This window comes from Arachis hypogaea, chromosome 16, assembly GCF_003086295.3.
Source record: "Arachis hypogaea cultivar Tifrunner chromosome 16, arahy.Tifrunner.gnm2.J5K5, whole genome shotgun sequence".
Lineage (NCBI taxonomy): Eukaryota > Viridiplantae > Streptophyta > Magnoliopsida > Fabales > Fabaceae > Arachis > Arachis hypogaea.
In genome coordinates this window covers 2,113,304-2,137,130 of record NC_092051.1, presented here as the reverse complement: position 1 = coordinate 2,137,130, position 23,827 = coordinate 2,113,304, and the positions used below count along the sequence as shown (strand labels likewise).

Genomic DNA, 23,827 nt, shown 5'->3' with positions numbered 1-23,827 from the left:
AATTTGATCATGATGAAGAAATACTTTGGCTCCAAATTAAACTATGCAATGCATAATTCATATTTTTGCTTTTCACACACACATATTAAGTTGGATTAAGTTTTGGGGAAAGACCGAAAGAGTGATTTGGTGCGTCAGCATTAATTGCAAAATGAAACAAACATAGGGCATGTGCGCGGTAAGTGAAAGAAATATGGTTTTCTCTGTTATGGGAAAAAAGGACACCAATTAATTAAAGATGGAAGGATGATTAGGACGGAAGTGTACGTCTTTCTCAATAACGTCAATATAAGGCCGTATTCACTTGTTCTTATATATATACATATTAATTCTAATTCTAATTGCCTCCTATCCACTTAAAATTACAGACTAATAAATCCATTATTCTTATTTTTTTTAAATAAATCAGCAACATGTAACTTGCAGTTTGAACAAACTAATTTCGCAATCCGTGCATCCAATAATTTTCAGCTTTAAAAAAATATCTTAATGTACGTGACAACTAAACCAAATGCTAAATCTCGATCTACCTACTCTCACTCATGGAGTCATGGGCGAAACACCTGGGCTACGGGATAAAGTCACCCAACATGGGCTTATGGGCCTTCTAACCGAAAGAATGGGCCCAAAACAAGGACAACTATATATGCAAAAATTTGGATGATACTTAATCGAGTATCTATATTTTCCCGTAATATGCTATATGTATGAAGGTAGCAATTAAAGGAATCATAAAATATACGGTAAAAACTCAGGTGAAGTCGACTTTACGTGAAGTTAATATTTGAGAGCCGTTAGATAAAAATTTAGTTAAATCAGTCAAATTATTTAATGACTCTTAGGTATCAACTTTATATAAAGTCGACTGCATGTCTGCACCTGAGTTTCTACCTAAATATATACAAAAGAAAAGTAATTAAAAACACCCTCATTTATTTATCATATATTATAAAATGTACACGCATAGAGAGAGAGGCACAACCAGATTATAACTTAAAAGGGCAAGGTAGAGAGTAATTAAGTTTAAGAAAGTGTGTCACTTATTTTTTGTGAGCCTGATGAGCGGTGGCCATGGATGCTCCCATGCCACCAGGTACGCTACTTGTAGTAACATTGGGATTCTCCTGCCCCCTGTTTCCATGCAATTGCCAAATTCATCAATATATATTGCTATTTCAAAAAATGTTCAAGTTAATAAAGCAGGAACAGAATAATTGATATACCGTTGAAACAGTAGACAGTAGTGTATTTTGTTGTAGGTGGTCAATGGCAGAAAGGCGCGGATTAAGAGAAGTAGTATCATCTTGGTTACTTATGAAATCGTACTCATCATCTTTCGTTGGTTTCACGTGTGGAGCTTGGGTTAAAGCACGGCCGCCGCTACCACCACCATAATTAACATCTAACTCATCCTTTGCCTCATCAGCTTCTTCGTACTGCCGCACAACCTATTTCCCAGAACTAAATAAATACTTGTCGTCGCTTTAGAAAATCAGAAATTAAAGTCTTGGAGGCTAAAAGATTTTAGTAATTTAATCCGGTAATTTACTAACACAAATATTAAATTATCATTATAAATAAATTTTATTAATTTATATGTATAAATTTTTGATAAATATAAATTATTCATGTTCAAATAGTAATTCAAAATAGAATTATATTAAGTGTATACTAAAATTAGTCACCAAAATCAGTTTATGTGTTGAAATATAAATACACATTAAAAATAAATTAAATTACACTTATATTTAACATTTTTGTTCAAAATAAAAACATTTAGTAACCACGTAACATTACTAATAATAAATATTTAGATAGTATAATAATAAAGTGATAAAGAGTGCTAGAGGCCAGCACCTTTTATGTTCTGTAACCATCAATTGGCCATTAATAATATTTTTAATGGTGAGAGATTATATCTAATGGTAGAAGATCACTCACTTTTTTTTTATGGTTAAGTGCTGACTACAAAACACAAAAATTACTAATCCCTAGACTTTTCCTAAAGTGATTGTTCGTTTTTATGAAATTTTTAACTTAGTATTTAGTTTGTTAAAAAAATAATATTTAATAAATTTTAAATATTTAAAATTTTTATTTTAAATAATAAATTAAACAATTTAAACATTAAAATAAAAACATTATAAAATTGTCCAACAAATAATATATAAGAACTATCTCTTTTTTTTTTCCTTTGAATTGATCAAGTAATTCAACTCTTAGCTTTCATCTACTTATGCTTATCTATACTTATGCTTATATACGAATGCTTAAACAAATATTAAAAATTTAAATTCTAACAATATCTATTTCATCAGGTAATTATGAATTTAATCAAATATGTTAAATAATTTAACAATTTTCTTTAGCATATATATATAAACCTGTTTAGCATATATATATATATATATATATATATATATATATATATATATAAACCTGTCCACCAAGGGTTTTGGTGACGACACGGTTGCCCCTTTCATTTTTTTTAATCGATATCGTAATCCCTTCGTTTTGGACGATGTTTGTGACGTCTTTGCGGCCAACAATAACGGCTCTCTAGTTTTTTGCCGTCGCAGATTCCATCATGGCGGCAGGGCCACCCTTTCGGGTTTCCCTGAGAATTTAGCCTTCGATGGATTGCAACGTGGCTGCGTCTCTTGGGGTGATAGGCTTGCATGCTAACTCCCAAACACGTTGAACACTTCTCCATACTTGATTGCTTCATCCTCATCTCTCCGTGATTTCTGCTGGCTCATAATTATTATCAAGATATTCTATTCTAATAACTTTCTCTGCCTATATTTCAGCTATTTTATTTTCCTTCATCCTTGCCTTTTCTGCTGGAAATTGTCACCTTTATAAGAGGAATTGAAGTGGATAACTATCACATTATTCTGCACACATATATAGAATTATATATTTTGTGTTGTTGTGGAAACTTTAATAATAATAATTTTTTTTATGTATAAAAATTATTCAAATATATTATTTGTATATTAAAATTTTAACTATTAATAAATTTATATTTTAATATATATTTTATATTATCAATTAATTTTTATAATTAATTCTAATATATATTTCATATAATTGAAAAATTTATATACATATTTTTTAAATAGAAAACTAATTCTATTTATAATATATTTGTTAATATTTTAAATTTTTATAATTAAATTGTAGTTTATCAAATTTTCTAATAAACGGTTGCGTTTATTTTTAAGAATAAAATAGTACAAGACATTAATAGACAAAAATATAAAATTTTATATTCTTATATTTTATTTTGTAATAAATTAAAACAAATTATAAAAATTTAATTTATTTTTATTTTTTATTTAAAAAATTTAAGATAAAAAATATAATAATAAAAAAATATAATTATAAAAATTTAACAAAATTAATAAAAAAAATAAAAAAAAAATTATATCCTTTATTATTCTGTCAAGATAAACATAAAATACACAATATCTCTATTCATATCTCTTTTACTAAATATGATTTGTATTTTAGTATCTCTATTTCAATATTCTATCTCTTATTATATATGCTTATTATGCAGTGTTAATTAGCTTTCTTCTCTCCAAAGATCAAATTTCGTCATCGTAGTTCGTTGCAGTCAAACAGTGGGTTTGACCGTTAAGGAGTTTCTAATTTTATGACTACCAACAAAATTCACGTGAGTCTATGTAAATTCCAAAGCAGAGAGCTACAATATCGGAGTTTAATTTCCACTTAGGCGATCAAATTTAAAGATATTGTTTGGCTACTTAAACTATATATTATTCTAAATATATTCGTATTCCTTCCCAAGAAGATCATGAACTTATAATTGAGAGTGTTAGGAGTTCATAGGTGTCGTATGATGTTGTGGTTAGAGTAAGCGGCGACCGAGAGCATTTGAACCGCATGCAGCAATGGTGACACCTGGTGACTACTTGGCAAATTTTCATTGATTGATTCATATCCTGATTCATGACTCATCACTTCTATATATAATAAATACCTAAAAGTTGAAATATGCATAGAAATTTTTATTAAATATATATTAAGTAGTATTAAAGCAACCTTTGACTTTTTTCTCTAAATTTAAAAGCATTTTAACTTCTTCTAAATTCTAATAGCGATTTACATACATCATATTCATGAAATAATATATGAGTAATAAGAAGCTATGTTGCTTTTTGTTTTATTTTTTTACTAGCTATTTATTATCCTTGTTTAAGTGATATCATTTATTATTATATTAACAAAATTTTGTTTGTGGGGACTGTCACTACAAGAGAGGCGGGAATTGGCGGCGGTTTTTTCTTTGATTAGCGGCGGTTTTAAACCGCCGCAAAATCAAATGCCGGCGGTTAATAGAATCGCCATGGATATGGGCGCCGGGATTGCGTTTGGCGGCGATTTTCACAAACCGCCGGTATAACCGCCGCAAAATCAAATTTTTGCGGCACACAATATAAAACCGCCGCCAAATGACTCTGACACGATTTACTTCATATTTACCGGCGGTTTTCGAACCGCCGCAAGTTAGCACGATATGTCCAAGTTGAAACCAATTTAAGGGCATTTTATAAAACCGCCGCTATATAGGACATTAGTTTCACTCAATGTTACCGGCGGTTGCAAACCGCCGCCAAATCTAGAAGTTTCTACACTTTTTAAATCCAAACAGAGGCGGTTTAAAACCGCCGCCAATTTAAGAAAAAAAAAATTTCGGTCTTTCAAAAAAACCCGTCCAATTTATTTAAAGTATTATGGAATTTTTTTAATTCTTTTTATATTTATTATTATTTTAAAAGTGAGTATTTTCAACAAACATGGAAGCTAAACTTGTAACAAAAACAAAATTGACTATATAAGCAAAACAAAGTTATTTATCCATCAAAATACGAAGTAAATAAATCTATTCTGTAGAGTTGCTCAGTCTAATTCAATAAAATGTTTGCTTCAATGCAAAATAAGGTAAAATCCTAATATTCTATTTTCACTCTATCATTCCACGAAACTCATCCCTGCAGCGATTTCTGGGGGAAGCTCCTCACCCTGCCGTTGAAACAGATAAATTAGAGCACTCTCCATCGCCTTCAACTTTTTCTTATCTGATGCTGCCTCATCCTCCATCGCCTTTCTCTTCAACTTCTCGCCTTCTAGCTCTGCCTGCAGTTCAAGCAGCTTCCTCTGGGTCTCCTCTTGTTGGACTCCGTTGCCAGATGCATGTGAATTCGGACCGAAGAGTTGGCTAGGAGTCGGTCCAGAACCCACACCACGTACTCTGCCCGGTTTCTCTTTTCCGAAAACCTGAGCAATGGAATCATTCTGAGACAACATTCTAGAAGACTCATCATGTTGCTCGATCTCCTCAATTCTTTCCTACATACACAAATTAGCAATCTCCTCAACTAACTTATCACTTACATCATGATAAAAAACACACAAATATAGTAGCAAAAAAATTTAGGATTACACATAACTCCCAATCAATAAAAAATCCAAAGGCGAATGAAAACAAAAATAACAAACAATCGAAAAATTAAATTTGATTTCTGATAGTAAATGAAATGCAACGTAAAGCTAATGATAGTGGATCAGAGAAGCACCAGTGGTTTCCGTAGGTTCTACGTAGAAAAATAAAAAGTGGCTATAGTAATAAAAATTCTAGTAGATTAAGATAATATAGTCAGTTAAATTATTATTTTATTTGTTCAAGCAAGACTACTAATTAACTAAAGACTAGACTCATATATGGTGGTAGACTCCCGTGTCATCCACCAAAACTCCTCGCACACCCAGTCAAACACATCGACTCTCAATATTGAAATTTAAAGAGATCACCTTAATTATAAATATACTATAAGTACACCCGTTAATAAATCACACACAAATATTTTTGCTTCGAAGATATTTAATTTCAACCTGACATGGATGTAATGCATGGTAATAATAAGCACGTGTGCCCAACTAACTATTGTCTGCACTTATTCATATCCTTAATACTTTAGATATATGTAATGTAAATAATTGGATACCGCCAGACATGGAATAAAAGATTGAGTTAATAGTCAAATTCGTTTTTGAAAGTTCACTTGTTTTTTTAAATTAGTTCTCAAATATTTTAGTCGTTATAAATTAAAAAAATTATTAAAAATATAGGCTGCAATTAACGAGTAGTACTTACACCAATTGCTCTCGCTTCATCATTGATATATGAGCCATCCTTTTTCTTGTGCACCTTGATCCACAACTCCCCTCTACCGACTATCCTTCCTTGTTCTTCCGACTGTAACAACAAAGTTTTTGCATTGAAATTTTTCACAAAATCAATAAAAATTAAATCATAGAGAGAGTTCAATAACTAAATAAAACAAGTAGAGTACCTCTTCTTCCATCCGCCGTGCGAAACTTTTCGAGCCGCCAGTGTGAGTATATTGTTGTTTTGATCGATTGACCGCGTTTTTCTTGCACTTCTCCTATTGGTCCATCCGAGACAAAGGGCGATTACAATATGATAGAAAAGGACTCAATGCAACATAATTGGTATTCTTGTGTAACAACGATACAGTATATTACCTTCGTCTCAGGTTTGGCGCGATAGTCAAGGTACCATCTCCAATGCTCTCGATCAATTCCCGGCGGTCGATTCTCAAGATTTTGTTCAGTCGTGAATGTTGGCTCATAAAAACGGTCATACAACCTCAGCCTTGTTTCCTTCCAAGACTTCCCCATACTTTTCAAAATATTTTTCTTTATAATTCCTTCGCTGTCTTCATCAAAGTGGAATATTTGCTACACAGATAATAATAATAATAATAATCAATAATTGTAAAAATAAGCAGATTTAATTTACCCGGGGTATAAACTTTTACCTTGACACATTCGTTATAGACCTTGTCTTTCGTAGTAATCTCACGCCAACTTGTTCTACAGATGGGAAATTTTCCAAAATCAGACCCCAACAGACCAAGCACGCCACTCAACAGTCCAGCTTCGTCCCCAATAGCTTGCTTTGCATTGTTGAACCTGAGCACGACCTTCCTACCGTTAGGCCGTTCCATAGCCTCCCTCACGCTTAATTTTGCCGGCTTGATTGTGCCGTCAGAATCTATAAGCCAAACATAACATTTACGTTGTAAACAGCATGTCATAAATTTATTATATAACATAATAATTTCAACATAATACCTTATTGTGCGCCTAGCAAAGGAAGCATGATGGATCAAACCAGCATAAAACATGTTTAAATTGGTACAGAATTGCAGCACTTGAAAAAAATTTAACAAAAACTGCTTGACTTTTATTGTAAAAAACTAAGTACAATGACAAACTTAAAATTAATTTTAAATGTGGGAGGCAAAAATTAAATTAGGGTAATAATTCAGAATATTTTTAAAATATTTTGATAGCCCACATAATATATTTTGGAATGACCGAATTAGAGTATATTGTAAGTTAATAATGGATGGAGCCTAAGTCATGTTGATGAAAGAAAAAATAATTAAATACCATACCGATGGTCTTAACCGCCCAAAACTCTGTAGTCTTGCGTCCTTTGCGGCTCTGAGCTCCAGAAGCATCATGAAGGTTGTCAACTTCTTCATCAAGAAGAGTTTCCTCATTTGCATTAGCGTCCAAGTTTAGATGGCCTGGCAGCGAGTTCCGGACACTGTTTGTGCTCATCTGTGGAGCAGGCCTTGGTTCACTTCGCGGGGGATGGAAAGGGCGTGAAGTAGCGGAAACCAAATCACCGCTTGCAGGGACACTATCCCCATTGTTCGGGTGAATTTGAGAGCCATCATGGTGGGGGTCCGAAGTCGCATTCGCTTCCGTTTGAGGTTGCTGAAACCCTGGTCCAAACTTTGATTTTTTTGTGAATCGACCTTTCCGGGCCATCTTACAATCCTGACACCAACAAGCACACAAAAAGGAATATGAATAGTCATGGTCCATAGTTGTTATCTCGGATTCATAATCTCAAGCAGCTCATGAGATCCAATACTTGTTTTTTAATCCTTGTTATTTTTATTTCTACGTAATCGGCAGAATTACGAGGTTTCCAAAAACAGAGGAATTTTTAGCAACATGCTCCTATGACAATGCAGGTTCATGAACTATACCCCTGGGTCATCTATGAGCAAATTATATCAGCCATGCATTTTGCCATGTCCAGGTAAACTCATGCTTCGGTCAAAATACACAAGAAATAATTAGAGGACGGACCCTTACCTGAGAAGAGAAAGCGAGACAGCAGTGCTTTGAAGTGGAAGGGTTGCGATAGACGAGAGAAGCAATAGGTTTGAGGCCTTCGTCAGGAAGGGGCTTCGACTGCTTGGGACTATGTGAGACACCGCTGGAGGTAGGTTCAAATGGAGTCTCGCAAGGATAAATAAGGATTTGGGCGCCGTTCCTTATTTCATCTCAAATTTGGCTTTAGCAATTTGTTAGTGTGAAAAATTGGGTTCCCACTCTTTTATAATAATAATAATAATAATAATAATAATAATAATAATACTAAAAGGATAATAATAAAAACAGCCATGTGTAACAAAGGCATGTCCTTATTAATTCACACCTGCACACCGCCTTAAGTACAAGTATCGGGGAGTGTTAATGTATATATAAACATAGGAATGATAATATAGGGGTTAACTATATCTGAACCAAAAATTAGTTGTCACATCTTTTTCAAGATATAATTTTCAGATAAATATAAATTATAGTGACCTCTATTACTATTAAAAAGGGGATATTATTCTCGTATCGAATATATCAAAAATGTCTTCTTATTGTACCAATTAATATAGCATCCCTATCTAATAGCTCACTCATTCAAACTTGTATTACTGCATAACTATAAATGCCATATTTCATACATAATTAGATAAATAAATTATCTGAAAATTAATATCATAATATTGACCAAGTTATAAACACAAGGACTACCCAATTATCCAAATACGAGTAACTTTGACGAGCCCTTGCTGCTAAGGCAAACCAAACCTCCATACCTATCTATCTATCTTTCTCCCTGTATTTCCCTGCTCTCTCTATGCATGTTTTGTTGTTGTTTTTGCATGTCTCATGAATTTTTTAGCTTCACCAACTTTGATATCAATCAAAGGAAAAAAGGGCAAAGAAGTTTGATTTGTATTGAAATGAAATTGAAACTGCCCTAGAATGCAGAAATCATAGAGAACAGGCCATAATTGTCACTGTTATGTGATTCTAGACCGCAATCTAAGTGAAGTGAAATTCATCCATACAAAAACAAGCACTTCTAATGCCATATTGAACAAGCACTTCTAATGGGAGAGCAACAACATCGAACCCTACCTACCAGACACAAAAATCATAGGAGTCCAAGTAGGCAACGAAGTTTACATAGATGAAATTACAACAATGTTTTAGCACCTTGTTCCAGCAGTGATCAACATCCAACATGCATGACTCTCAGCTTGGCCTTTCATCGAACATCCAAGTCGCGTCACCAAGCTCCCTTGCAGTTCTTCAAGAATCATACCCTCCTTCAGCTGGCACCTTCAAAAACGACATAAATGAAACCATGAAACAATTCTATAGGTTCTCATCGAAAACAAAGTCACCATTTTCTTTCAATGCATACCCTTTCTTTGCATACAAAAACAGCCCAAATGAAATCCCATTAGGTAAAATATGACAAAATAGAAATACCCAACAAGATGCTATATGCTCAGGTAGATGCAGTCACCCTTTGAAATTGCAAACTTAGTGTTCAATGATATTGAAATTAGGGTTCCAAAAAGAGGGTGGCCTTCAGAGGGGGACATTGATGTTGCAGAAGCAACATTGCAGGCTGCACCAACATACAATAGGAACTTATTTATGAGACAAATGGAAAATGAGGGAACACCATCGAACCGAAGGATGAGATTGGAGGCTTATTTGGTTGCATTGTGCTATGAAGAGTTGAAGCCAGGTGCAGCTTCTGAAAGATGTTGCTATTGAGTCGGTAAACCCGATTAAAACAAGAAGCTTGTAATGTTGGCCTCTCTGCTTTTGCAACTACTTTTAATCCCTCCACTTCGATTTCTCTTACCTCTTCTGCCACCCACAATAAGGCAAATCAACCATGCTCCTTTCTAATTTTTTAAATACCCAGCCATAATATTTTTAGACTATCTTAATTACAAAAACTATTATATCTTCTTTTGTCCATTTCTATAGAAATCAAAATTCATTGAAACAGGCAGCACCACCAAAGAAATACCCAAACTTGGTCTACTGGCTATGGCTGTGTTTGCTGAGATCAATACTTTGTGGATTTGTATAGAAGAATATTTTGATTCATATATATGTGGTTAAAATGTTCATGTGAAATTTTTCTTTCGAAATGAGTGCATGTTATTTAGGCTAACTCCTAGATTTTATTGTTAACAGGGAAATATATCTAGAAGCAGTAACAACTTAAAAAGAAAAAACTTAAAATCAGCACTTTAAGTTCTAAGTTCCTTCATATATTTACTTTTATTCTTCTTAAAATCTCCAAAATAGCCAAGTGCATTTAACACTCCAATTCTTTTTTTTTTTTCTCTTTGTATTAACGTAAAAAATTGGCTAAAATGATAACAATATATAAAGTTTGAGTATTTGAATATATTTATACGAAACCTGACAATGAGTATGTTAGATTTATATTGTCCATATAATTATTGAACAAAGAAAGTGTCAATTGTCGTGAGCAAGTTTAATAAGTATATATCTGATAAGTATTACTAACATACTTATTAGCAATGAGTCATCCATATTTCATGATATTGTTATAGTGCATGTATAGTAAATTAACCAAATAGTAAAATCTTTAAAACAAGAACTACATAAAAAATTAAATATCAGACAGTGGCATGATAAATTAGTTATGAAAATATAATCTCCTTAATTAATATTGCATAGTTTTGTCTCGGCTATCATATGCAACCGGCCTCGAAGTTCTTCACCTAAACCAAAGCTTTCCCCTTAAGGATTTAAGTATCTTGTTGCCCACATAGCCAAGTGCCACGCATTCTTCTTCTCGGGAGACATTCCACTATAAGGATATTCATTCTCTTCGGGTGTTCTATTGAGATCGTAGGACAACATTGAAGCCGTTCGTCCACCAGAATCTTCGCCCTCAGAGATATCGGAGGAGACAACATTCTCTCCTTCCAATGAATCTGGAACCACCTCCACCAGGTCTTCAGATTCCTTTTGTATATTGTCTCGAGACATTCCTGACAGGTGCAACGTAGCCAAACAAGCTCAGATTAGGAAGAATTAGTGTGTGAATTGACTAATCAAAAGGCTTAACATTTAGAATCAATTGCTACTTTAATCAGACAACATTGGGAAGCCAAGGGGTGACCCCTACTTCAAATAAGCTGCAGATTGGGATTGAGACTCTATGCAACTCAACTAGGCCTGGCACCTTTAGAATTGATATAAAAACGATAAAATCTTATATGTACATGAAATTAGTTAGAGTGATAATATATATATAAGTCTGAATTCATGTATGTATTAATTAAATAATTCTTAATTAGATTTGTTAAGCTTATAGTGGATTAGATAGAAACAGATCATATAAACATTACAAAATCCGAGTCTTTCTTACTATCCCATAGTCGCTCAAGACCATGTGCTATGAGTTTGAATTCCTCCCGTGCTGCAATATCCAGTTCAACAACAAGAGTGTTCTCATAGCGTGACTGCAGAAAGAAGCATAACTCAAAATGTATAAGTACTGCAGCTAGAAAAAAAAGAAATTTCACCTTTTCTTATTATAAAACATTGAGCAGTAAGTAGAACATGAAACCCAACTTGAGCAGGTGCACATCATGCCAAGGCAAAGAAAAGTAAAACATGAATATTTACCTTCACCTCGTCAAGTATTTCCTGTGAGCACCACGTTTCCGTACTTGTTCTAAACTCAAACCCAAATTTAGCCCGGTATTTTCGGTCCCATTGAAGCATTTCCTAAAATTTTAGAATAACCACATGAATATGGTTTCTTTCCACGAATAAGAAAAGGGTTCACAAAATGAAACTGGGCAGCAGCAAACAAACCCTCATCATTGAACCCGGTGCATGACTAATGGCTCGATAAAGGTGACTCTGTCCAGAAAACGCATCCAACCATGATTGTATACAGGACTCTTTGAACCACAACTGCCTTGCAAAGGAGGTTGCATGGTCCAACGAAGAGAATGGAGACGCATCTATCATCTTCTCTGCGAACAAATGGCTTCTGGTAATGAGAAAGAAGTCTCTGCTCTCCAATTTCCCTGATAGTCCACCAAAAATAGAAAGAATGTACAAGAACAATATAAAAATGTGATTATAAGAAGTCTTGAAGGAGACAGAACAGCATTGTGAAGACCTAGTTGAATAAAAGAGCTTTATATGAGAGGATAAGTTTTAAAAAATCTCAAATAACTCTATAAAATCAACATATTGTCTATTGATATGACTAAAATACAATCCAATATCTATCGTAGGTGAATCATGATAGTAGTATATATCCAGAACTCCAATGAATATGAGATACATGCATGATGGAGAACAATGTTTTAGGAATCGGCGGCCTCATCACAATCTTCAACCCTTTCACTAGTGGACTCCTCTAAATCGCCGTCTCTTGTCAACCGCAGGCCTTCGACATCAAATTCAGGCAAGCTAGTCATACAGGACTGTGGATTAAGGTCGACCTCACAATATTCATATTCTTCGCCTATGTCAAACAAATCTCTTGGCTTCACATGGACTACTACACTCCATCCATTCTCCACCACATCCTCCACGTAAAACACAAGACGCGCCTCAGATGCCAATATATACGGCTCATCGTCTTCTCGATCACCTGTGTGAATCGGAGTGGCAAAATTGACACAGGTGTGGCCCAAAACGTCTTGCCGGATGCCTCTGCCTGACGTGGTGTCTGCCCAAAGACACTTGAACAAGACTACAGTGAATTGACCACTGTAATTTAGCTCGATGATGTCTACTAATTTGCCGTAATACGAGACCCCGCCAACAGCAACATTGGCATCCCGTTTACTTGCATAACTTCTAGTATCCGAAGTGACATAAACCCCGCTATTCTGTGTTTTCATCCCTTCCTCCCTCGACATGGTTCTAAATTTAAATCCATTGACGTTGTAAGCCTGATAGCGTTTGGCTTGAGCAAGGGGACCGCAGGCGAGCCACTGCAACTCATTCGAATGATTGGTGCTTCCAAATGGGACCTGGCATTGAACCATTAGAGGCAAGATGGCATCGAATGGTAGTAGGATCCTGAGATATTAAAGATTACCTGATGTCTAAACCAGTTGGAAAATCCTCTGTGCACAGCACTATCTACCTGAGACTGGGACCTTGTTTTACTTCGCAGTTTTCTCTTTGTCATGGCTCTGTACTCACTGTGCATACAAAAAGTTTGTTCAAGTTTAGTACTACCAATACCAAGTTGGCTCACTGTATAATTTTAGAACTCAGTCTCTGTACTTACTCCAAGAATTTCTCTACAGCAATGCAATTGACCAGTACATGACGATGTGCTTGATGCTTTTCGGTTGCTGTTAGAGTAAAAAATGAAGCTGCCCCGACCGCCTTTCCAACCTCTGGGAACATATTGGCAATCTCGCACGGCGGAGCATCGGTCGGCCGGTCGTCAACGCGTGTCGGTCGGTTGATCCTAGTCTCGACGTTATCTAGGTATCTCGAACAGAATGTGAGAATCTCCTCGGATAAGTAGCCCTCTGCAATCGATCCTTCCGGTTGTGCCCTGTTACGCACGTACTGCTTGAGACGACATAGGTACCTTTGAGAACATAACATATAAATTACTATATGACAGCTGTCCTAATAAAACAGGTCGAGAAACCTTAAGTAGATCAATACCTCTCAATTGGGTACATCCACCGGTAATGCACTGGACCACCGAGACGTACCTCCTCGACCAAGTGCACCGTTAGATGAACCATAACTGTGAAGAAGGAAGGTGGAAATATCATCTCCATGTGGCACAAAGTATGGACCACACGATCCTGAAGGAGAGGAAGTTGTTGAGGATCTATGGATTTACTGCATATTAGTCGGAAAAAGGCTGATAACTCAGCCAAGACGGCGGACACTGGGGTGGGCAACACGTGTTTTGACGCAATTGGCAGTAAATGTTCCATTAGAATATGACAGTCATGACTCTTCAAGCCGAATAACTTGCGCTGTTTTAAATCAACACAGCGAGAGATGTTACTAGAGTATCCGTCTGGAAAGACCACATTCTTGATTGTCCTAAGAAAGACATCCTTCTCTGGATTCCGCATGGTAAATACTGCAGCGGGATACTTTCCACCTTCAAGTGGCCACATATCCTGCCGGATGCCCATCAACTGGAGATCTTTTCGAGCTTTTAGATGGTCTTTGGACTTACCGCTCTCGTTCAACATGGTGAAAACAATGTTGTCGCATACATTCTTCTCTATGTGCATCACGTCAAGGTTGTGACGTAATTCGTTGTTCTCCCAGTACGGCAGGTCAAAAAATACACTCCTCTTTTTCCAGGGAGACTCGTCTTGCACCACGGTCTGCTGTCCGCGCCTTCTTTTACCACCCACCGCTTGCACCTTGCCTTGTGAGACGGGAACACCCTCCAATTGTCTCAGGACATCCCTACCAGTCAATTTGGTAGGTGGGGATCTATCCTCTACCTTGCCATCGAATCTACTCCGATCCTGTCTGTATCTGTGATCGCGATTCAAGAAGCGACGATGACCCATATAACACCATTTTTGACTGAAGGTGAGTCGCATAGTCTCGGCATCCAAATTACACGTGGGGCAAGCTCTCCCGCCGTAAGTATTCCAGCCAGATAAATTGCCCAAGCCAGGAAAATCACTGATAGTCCACATCAGTGCAGCTCGCATCTTGAATGTTTTCTTCTCACTAGCGTCGTACGTATCAACACCGGCCCACAACTGCTTCAGCTCATCGATCAGGGGCTGTAGGTAGACATCTATGTCATTACCAGGCATTTTAGGACCGGAAATAATCATAGAGAGAATGAAGTTGGTTTGTTTCATGCAAATCCATGGGGGTAGGTTGTACGGAATAAGAATCACTGGCCATATTGAGTACTTTGAACTGAGGTTTCCATAAGGATTGAAGCCATCACTAGCCAGGGCTAAGCGAACATTGCGCGGATCACGAGAAAATTCAGTATATCTCCTGTCAAATGCTTTCCAACCCTCGCCGTCCCTGGGATGCCTCAAGGAACCGTCAGTGTTGGTTCCTCTCTTGTGCCACAACATGTCCACGGATGTCTTGCTGGACATGAATAATCGCTGTAACCGTGGAATCAGAGGAAAGTAACGGAGAATCTTCGCCGGCAGAGGTTTCCCATTCTTCTTGACAACGGCGTTGATCCTTAATAAGGAATTCTTCCGGGTCTTTTGCTTCCACCTGGATGCTCCACACCGTTTGCATTTAGACAGGTCTTGATCGGAGCCCTGATACAGCATGCAGTCATTTGGACATGCATCTATCTTCTTATACTCAATACCGAGCTTCCTTATGATCCTCTTGGCATCGTGCAACGTCTTCGGAATCCCTGCATGCTCAAAGGCATCCCTCAGTAGCTCTAGAATCAAACCAAAAGCCTTGTCGCTCACTCCGCACATGCACTTGATATGGTACAGCCTCACCAAGAAAGACAGTTTCGAGAATTTTGAGCATCCCGGGTACAACTCCTGCTCGCCATCCTCCAGCAAGTCGTGAAAGGCACGAGCCTCACGGCTAGGTTCGTCAGATAGGTACGGCAACCCCTCCGCAACGTCTCCGACATGCCCATTCATCGAGTCTTCATCCTCATTATGCAGTCCTGGCAAGTTGAATGCGTCGTGGACCATGTCACGCATTTGATCTCCTAAATTTACAATGGGTTCTATTTCTTCCCTACCGTTGGATCTCTCGTCTACGATCCTCTCACCGTGATGTAACCAAAAGGTATAGTTAGGGGGAAAGGGTTTCATCAAAAGATGATCGTAGGCGTCTTCTCTAGTTTGGTAACACCGAAACCCACACAAAGGGCATGGACAATGTATCATCCCATCGGATGATGCATTGGCAAATGCAAAGTCAAGGAATCTATTTAGACCATTCCTATATTCTACACTCCCTCGTGCCTTTGTAATCCAGCTCTTATCAATGTCTAAATAAATGAAATAGCAGAAATAAATAACAAAATAGTAAAAAAACATAGAACTTATAAAAAATAAGGGAAAAATGGGGTGTGTGTCAAGAGAACCAATAACAATTTATTACAATTATGAGATGGGAGAGTACCATACGTAATAAACTCGACAATATATTACAAGCAAAACCATGTAGGGAGCGACGGAATAACTCAAAATGGAAACAGAAATAAAATTTACTTGCATCCCAGATAACATGTAGCACACGAAAGATATTGGGGAGGAGGCTTACTCATTGCAAAATTCTGTGCTTTCTAAAAAATTACTGGGTGAAAGATTTGCTGGTTCCAAGTCCAAAAAGTGAAAAGAAAATAAAAGCTTCCTTAAAAATTAAAAAAAGAAAATAAAAATGAAAGTTAGATTTAAAAAATAATGAAAAAAAAATTATAACTAAACAGTCATGAAAAAAGAAAATAGCACTGAATTTTTTGAATTAGTATAAGCATAACAAATTGTCAACAGGCATCATGTATAGTGGAAAAATAAATTCAAGACTAATGTAATATACAAAGAATATATGCTGGAGTAGTGTTTGGAATTTGAAAGTCAAAAGTGGAGGTCAAAATGGATTTATCATGAAAAAGGAAACAGATTAGTTTATGATATGCTCTTGGTATTAACTGTTAATGCGAGAGATAGAAAGAATAGAATTTTTGTTCTTTACTATTTGAAAAGCTAAGCACTTGGTTTGGTTATGCCTATGGGATTATATATTAACTGAAACTACATGTGATCTAGTACATGATTGATCATTGATCTTAATCATAAAGCAATGAAAATTATTGAATAAAATTGGTCACGGATAATTAACTTATTATAAGATCTAAATCGTAACCTTAAATTATTGGCATAAAGTTATAATATTTGTTTAATTAAAAAAAATAATAGAATCTTCTTTACTAGCTAACTAAGAGTATTTAAAGATGGGTTCTTAATTAACTACTTATTTAAGAAAAGCCCCATTTTATGACTAACTTGATAACAATAGTACAGGAATTTAAAAATGGTAAATGATGAGAGGAAAGAAAGGCACAAGCTGTGTGTGAAGCCCATGCATCATGTAGATGAGCATTTCAAACATGTGTCATGACACAGATGTGTATTGTACTAACAGTATCTTCTATTCGCCAATTGAAAGGAAGCAAAAAGACACTGATAAAGCAGCTTGTTATATATAAGAATTGGGACACTATCACTTTAGCCCTTTGGCCCTTTTCCATCTGTTATTATATGCTTAGAGTTAACAGAGTAGCACTGTATAAGCATGGCACAAGTGCATTACTCTAAATTTGTCCTAAGCTATTTTAACCAATATGCAGCAAAATCCTATGTACCAATACATAATTAATGAAATAACAAATTCAGCTTCACAAAGTTTAATTTCACCTCTTCTAATGATATCAGCCAACTTTTTAATAATATATTTTTACATCACAGACCACTAATGTTCAACACTTCTCATGCAGAAAACATTCGTATAAAATAGCACCACCCAAAAAATCATGTCCACGATGTTGAAAACTGTGTGTGTGCATAAGTAAAAAACACCTTGAAATAGTTGTTATAAGATTACATTTAGTATTACATATAAAATAAATAGACAGCACAATAAATACCAAAAAAAGTCAACATTAGATCACTTTTCATGCTAGTAAAAAATCAGCCAAGTTGAAGGTAAAAAAAAGAAGGCAGTTTTAAGAAACACAGGAATAAAAAGAAAGGTTTTATATAGTACTGATTTATAAGTGTTAACCAAATAGATTTTTATTGTAAGGTTTGGAAAAAAACCACTTTGTTAATGCAACAGAATAAAATTAGTTGCTGCAAGAATCCAATCCAGGTAAAACTATATCAAATGCATCTTTGTTGAAATGCACTAGTAGTAGTAGATTTGAAAAACACATCTCAAGGTTCAAAAGGAATTTAAATGTTCTCACTTGAACTGAGATCAAACTGCGGAAGTAATATCACAGTTCATAAAAAAAAACTAACACCAATTAATTAAACGTTATAATCAAATAATCACAACTAAGTAACCAATTATTACTAAGTACTGAATTTATAAATACAAAAAAAAAAAATAAACTGCAGAAGAATCACATTATCACATTTGAGAAAACAAAAATAAATAATTCTTTGGTAAACATAAACATTGCTAATTTTATTTGGCAATCCACCAACCCTCCATCGAATATATTAGCCCTGTTTTTTTTTTGTATTCCATGACTTAAAGAATTTTGTTATAAAACTCCACAAATAGAAATTTAGTATTTGTGAGAAACACACTAACAACTTAGTTAATATTTTGACCAACAAATCTAACTGAAAATTCAATTTTCTGCAGGGAACAAGAATAATAGAATAGAGATAATGGGATTCACAGCTGATTATTGGGATACCATTATGAGGATTTGAGCCATGGAAGGAAAATGCTATAACAATGATAATTATAGTAACAATAAGGAAGCATATAACTGAGTTCAATTGAAATTTTGTCTTCATTTGCAATGAAACGGTAAACTGTATTAACCAAATATGAAAAAGAAAGAGGAAACTTTCGTGAAGGCAAAGAAATTGAGGTCAATTAAATAAATGATAAATTAAATTAAACAAGCAAGGTCTATACTAAGTCCATAGTAAAAAGTAAGTTATTAGGGGTAGACAACCATAGTAATATTAACAGATCAATTTATTCAGGCTGATCATACACAGATGTGCAGCTGTATGTATACTCTAATTAGATTAATCTTTTAACATAGCTAATTAACCATACTCAATTCTTGTTGATCATGGACAGAGTAATATGCTAACTCATCATACTCAATTCTTGCTAATCATACATAGAGTAATACACTAATTAATCATACTGAATTATCTATCTAGATAATCAACTCTCTATTGTTCAAATAGTTAAAGTAATGACAACAACAGATAAATGATTAGGCAGCTGAGCTTGCTCATAGTGGATCAAGTCACATGAATCAAATCCCTAACTCTAAACAACAGCAATTAACCCCAACACATAGAAGATATAGACAAATTATTGTTCAAAAGTCTGAACCAAGAATGAAAACACGAAAAAGAGGTCAATATAGATGAACGAACCAGTGAAGGGGGATATGCTCAACTTCAACCCCGGTGAGAGAAGCACTGATGGCAGCTGTGCGGCTCGACAACCAACACGAAAGCGCAAGGTGGAGCAAAGTTCAGGGATTTTGCACACAATGGCTGAGAGAGTATGGTTTCAGGACTCGTGGATGACAGGCAATAGCTCGAAAATTTTAGGGATTTCTGCAAAATTGGGGGACTCAATTAAAGGGTATAAGATGACGGGGGGGGGGGGAATAGACACAATGAATTATGATAAGATCCTCACCTGGGTGGGTTCCTGCGCTGAAGTTCACGGCTCTGTTCTTGCTCTTGGTTGGCGCGCTGCTAAAAGAAACTCGCGGGTTTCTGCACAATTGGGGGGAAAAAATTATTGGTTGTGATATAAAAGGGGGAATTGGAACACTGAATCAAAACTCACCTAGCGGCGTTTATGGAAGTAGTCGCCGGGTATATTGTGGCACAGGGGGTGGGTGTGTTTCGCGCCTCTGCTCTGCTTTGGTGCGCGCCAAGAATATAGGGTCAGATGAGGAATGTTGATGATATATATCCTGATTTAGCTGCGGTCTTCGCTGCCCAGCCGCTATCCAGGAGCGTTTTGCGTCATTTATCCAGACCGCCGGTCATCTCTGCAGCTATCCGTCCAATATGTGGCGATTTTGGCCACAGCCGCTGTTTCTCCGCCACTACTCTCCGCTTCTGCGGTAGTGTGTTGGGTTTTGCAACAAAAAGGATGGAATAGATCATGTATATTTGGATGATACTTAATCAAGTATAAGGTAGCAATTAAAGGAATCATAAAATATATACAAAAGAAAAGTAATTAAAAACACCCTAATTTATTTATCATATATTATAAAATGTACATGCATAGAGAGAGAGGCACAACCAGATTATAACTTATAAGGGCAAGGTAGAGAGTAATTAAGTTTAAGAAAGTGTGTCACTTATTTTTTGTGAGCCTCTGATCAGCGGTGGCCATGGATGCTGCCATGCCACCAGGTACGCTACTTATAGTAACATTCGGATTCTCCTGACCCTGTTTCCATGCAATTGCCAAATTCATCAATATATATTGCTATCCCAAAAAATGTTCAGGTTAATAAAGCAGGAACAGAAAATAATTGATATACCGTTGAAACAGTAGGCAGTGTATTCTGTTGTAGGTGGTCAGTGGCAAAAAGGCGCGGATTAAGAGAAGTAGCATCGTCTTGGTTATTTATGAAATCGTACTCATCATCTTTCGTTGGTTTCACATGTGGAGCTTGGGTTAAAGCACCGCCGCCACTATCACCACCATAATTAAAATCTAACTCATCCTTTGCCTCATCTGCTGCTTCGTACTGCGGCCACAACCTATTTCCCAGAATTAAACAAATACTTTTCGTCGCTTTAGAAAATCAGAAATTAAAGTCTTGGATGCTAAGAAATTTTAGTAATTTAATCCGGTAATTTACTAACACAAATATTAAATTATTATTAATAAATAAATTTTATTAATTTATATGTATAAATTTTGATAAATATAAATTATTAATGTTCAAATAGTAATTTAAAATAGAATTATGCTACATGTACACTAAACTCAGTCATCAAAATTAGTCATCAGTATAAAGTACATGTTGAAATACAAATACACATTAAAAATAAATTAAACTATACATATATTTATACATAAATAAATTAGTGATTAATTTTAGTGACTTATTTTAATGTACAAATAATATTTTTATTTAAAATAACTACATTTATTAACCACGTAACATTACTAATAATAAATATTTCGATAGTATAATAAATAAAGTGATTTTTTTTTTTTGGTGACTATAATAAATAAAGTGATTGTTCGTTTTTATGGAATTTTTAACTTAGTATTTAATTTGTTAAAAAAAATAATATTTAATAAATTTTAAATATTTTAAATATTTAAAATTTTTATTTTAAATAATAAATTAAATAATTTAAACATCAAAATAAAAACATTATAAAATTGTCCAACAAATAATATATAAGAACTATCTCTTTTTTTTTTTTCTTTAAATTGATCAAGTAATTAAGCTCTTTCATCTACTTATGCTCATCTATTCTCATGCTTATATACGAAAGCTTGAACAAATATTAAAAATTTGAATTCTAACAATATATATTTTATCAGGTGAATACTCTTATCTTTATGTAAATTAACAATTATAAATAATTTAACAATTTTCTTTAGCATATAAACCTGTCCACCAAGAGTTTCGGTGACGACACGGTTGCCCCTTTCATTTTTCTGTATCGATATGGTAACCCCTTCGTTTCGGGCGATGTTTGTGACGTCTTTGCGGCCAACAACACCGGCTCTCTGGTTTTTTGCAGCCGCAGATTCCATCACGGCAGCAGGGCCACCCTTTCGGGTTTCTCCGAGAATTTGGCCTTCGACGGATTGCAACGTGGCTGCGTCTCTTGGGGTGATAGGCTTGCATGCTAGCTCCCCGGACACGTTGAACACTTCCCCATACTTGATTGCTTCATCCTCATCTCTCCGTGATTTCTGCTGGCTCATAATTATTATCAAGATATTGTATTCTAATAGCTTTCTCTGCCTATATTTCAGCTATTTTGTTTTCCTTCAGCCTTGCATTTTTTGCTGGAAATTGTCACCTTTATAAGAGGAATTGAAGTGGATAACTATCACATTATCCTGCACACATATATAGAATTATATATTTTATATTGTTGTGGAAACTTTAATAATAATAAAAATTTCTTTTTATGTATAAAAATTATTCAAATATATTATTTGTATATTAAAATTTTAACTATTAATAAATTTTATATTATCGATTGATTTTTATAGTTAATTCTAATATATATTTAATATAATTAAAAAATTTATATACATATTTTTTAAATAGAAAACTAATTCTATTTATAATATATTTGTTAATATTTTAAATTTTTATAATTAAATGGTAGTTTACCAAATTTCCTAATAAATTCTAATGATGTGTTTGTTTGAGGTGAAAATGGGAGGAAGGAAAAAGAAGGGAAATAAATTGAAAGAAAAATAGTTATTTTTCTTTATTTGATTGAGGGAAAAAATGGAAGAAAAAAAAATAAATAAAAAAATATTGGTGAGACCAATCATTTTCTTTCTCTCCAATAATAAAAAAAATAAAAAAAAACTATTTCTCTCTCTACTTCTAATATTATCTATTTATTTTTTTCAATATATTTTATAATATAAGAATAAAATTATTTTTTTATATTATTTTTTTTATTTTTTTTATCTAAATACATCTAAAAAAATAAAAATTCACTTAATTTTTTTTTTCTTTCAACCAAATATAGCCAAAGTGTTACTGTGACTTATTATATATGCTTATTATGCAGTGTTAATTAGCTTTCTTCTCCCCAAGGATCAAATTTCGTCATCGTAGTTCGTTGCAGTCAAACAGTGGGTTTGACCGTTAAGGAGTTTCTAATTTTATGACTACGAACGAAATTCACGTGAGTCTATGTAAATTCCAAAGCAGAGAGCTACAACATAGGAGTTTAATTCATTAAAGATATTGTTTGGCTACTTAAACAAAATATTATTCTAAATATATTCGTATACCTTCCCAAGAAGATCATGAACTTATAATTGAGAGTGTTAGGAGTTCATAGGTGTCGTATGATGTTGTGGTTAGAGTAAGCGGCGACCGATAGCATTTGAACCGCATGCAGCAATGGTGACACCTGGTGACTACTTGGCAAATTCTCATTGATTGATTCATATCCTAATTCATGACTCATCACTTTTATATATAATAAATACATAAACATTAAAATATGCATTAGAAATTTTTATTAAATATATATTAAGTAGTATTAAAATAAAAGAAATATTATGGGCCAGTAATTTTTGTGATTTGTAGTCATCAAATAATCATCAATGATGATTTTAATGATGTGAGATTGGTGTGAGATTTTATCCAATAACTTACTTTTTTTTTATTAGTTATATACTAGCCAAAATTTAACAAAATTACTAATTCTATAGACTTTTCTTTAAAAAAAGCTTTGACTCTTTTCTCTAAATTTAAAAGCATTTTAACTTCTTCTAAATTCTAATAGCGGTTTACATATGTTACATACACATATTTATAAAATAATATATGAATAATAAGAAGCTATGTTTTATTATCCTTGTTTGAGTGATATCATTTATTATTATATTAACAAAATTTTGTTTGTGGGGACTGTTGGGTTTTGCAACAAAAAGGATGGAATAGATCATGTATATATGCATGTTAGTGTAATGGTGAAGCACAACCTTATTGCATCCTCAAAGGTTACGTGTAAAGAAGGCAAATAGTTGAAATTTATTGTGCATTACATGGCTGTAGTGTATCAGTGTATTATTGCTTTCTCTCTCCTGAGTATATATATAGTGGTTTGAACTTTGGTGCAAGGATGATTTGATACCA

General features: G+C 34.5%; 2 protein-coding genes and 1 long non-coding RNA gene across 17 annotated transcripts; all 3 read right to left on the bottom strand.

Annotated features, from left to right (window-relative positions):
- Positions 1-913: 913 nt before the first annotated feature.
- LOC140179882 (uncharacterized) lies at positions 914-2,902 on the bottom strand. 2 transcript variants are annotated; one of them, XR_011873738.1, is made up of 3 exons: positions 2,440-2,902; positions 1,224-1,448; positions 914-1,131 (listed from the first exon to the last, which is right to left on the bottom strand). It is a non-coding gene; the product is annotated as an uncharacterized lncRNA (long non-coding RNA). The 2 variants fall into 2 exon arrangements; XR_011873737.1 differs by lacking the exon at positions 2,440-2,902 and having other exon boundaries at positions 1,224-2,414.
- A 1,937-nt stretch (positions 2,903-4,839) lies between these two features.
- LOC112754440 (uncharacterized) lies at positions 4,840-22,058 on the bottom strand. Of its 14 annotated transcripts, none has more exons than XM_072219646.1 (13): positions 21,598-22,058; positions 20,507-20,729; positions 19,795-20,412; positions 19,642-19,721; positions 19,371-19,556; positions 9,415-9,540; positions 8,230-8,431; positions 7,515-7,905; positions 6,873-7,108; positions 6,577-6,792; positions 6,384-6,476; positions 6,185-6,286; positions 4,840-5,379 (listed from the first exon to the last, which is right to left on the bottom strand). In XM_072219646.1, exons 8-13 carry the CDS (start codon positions 7,894-7,896, stop codon positions 5,002-5,004), a joined length of 1,407 nt encoding a protein of 468 aa, XP_072075747.1. In that variant the 5' UTR covers positions 7,897-7,905; positions 8,230-8,431; positions 9,415-9,540; positions 19,371-19,556; positions 19,642-19,721; positions 19,795-20,412; positions 20,507-20,729; positions 21,598-22,058; the 3' UTR covers positions 4,840-5,001. The 14 variants fall into 14 exon arrangements, with proteins under 14 accessions (XP_072075747.1, XP_072075744.1, XP_072075748.1 ...); XM_072219643.1 differs by having other exon boundaries at positions 8,230-8,410; XM_072219647.1 differs by having other exon boundaries at positions 20,507-20,716; positions 21,598-22,041.
- Positions 12,302-16,587, bottom strand: LOC112754442 (uncharacterized). The gene is made up of 4 exons (XM_072219642.1): positions 13,915-16,587; positions 13,523-13,834; positions 13,328-13,433; positions 12,302-13,259 (listed from the first exon to the last, which is right to left on the bottom strand). Exons 1-4 carry the CDS (start codon positions 16,269-16,271, stop codon positions 12,585-12,587), a joined length of 3,450 nt encoding a protein of 1,149 aa, XP_072075743.1. The 5' UTR covers positions 16,272-16,587; the 3' UTR covers positions 12,302-12,584.
- Positions 22,059-23,827: the final 1,769 nt, after the last annotated feature.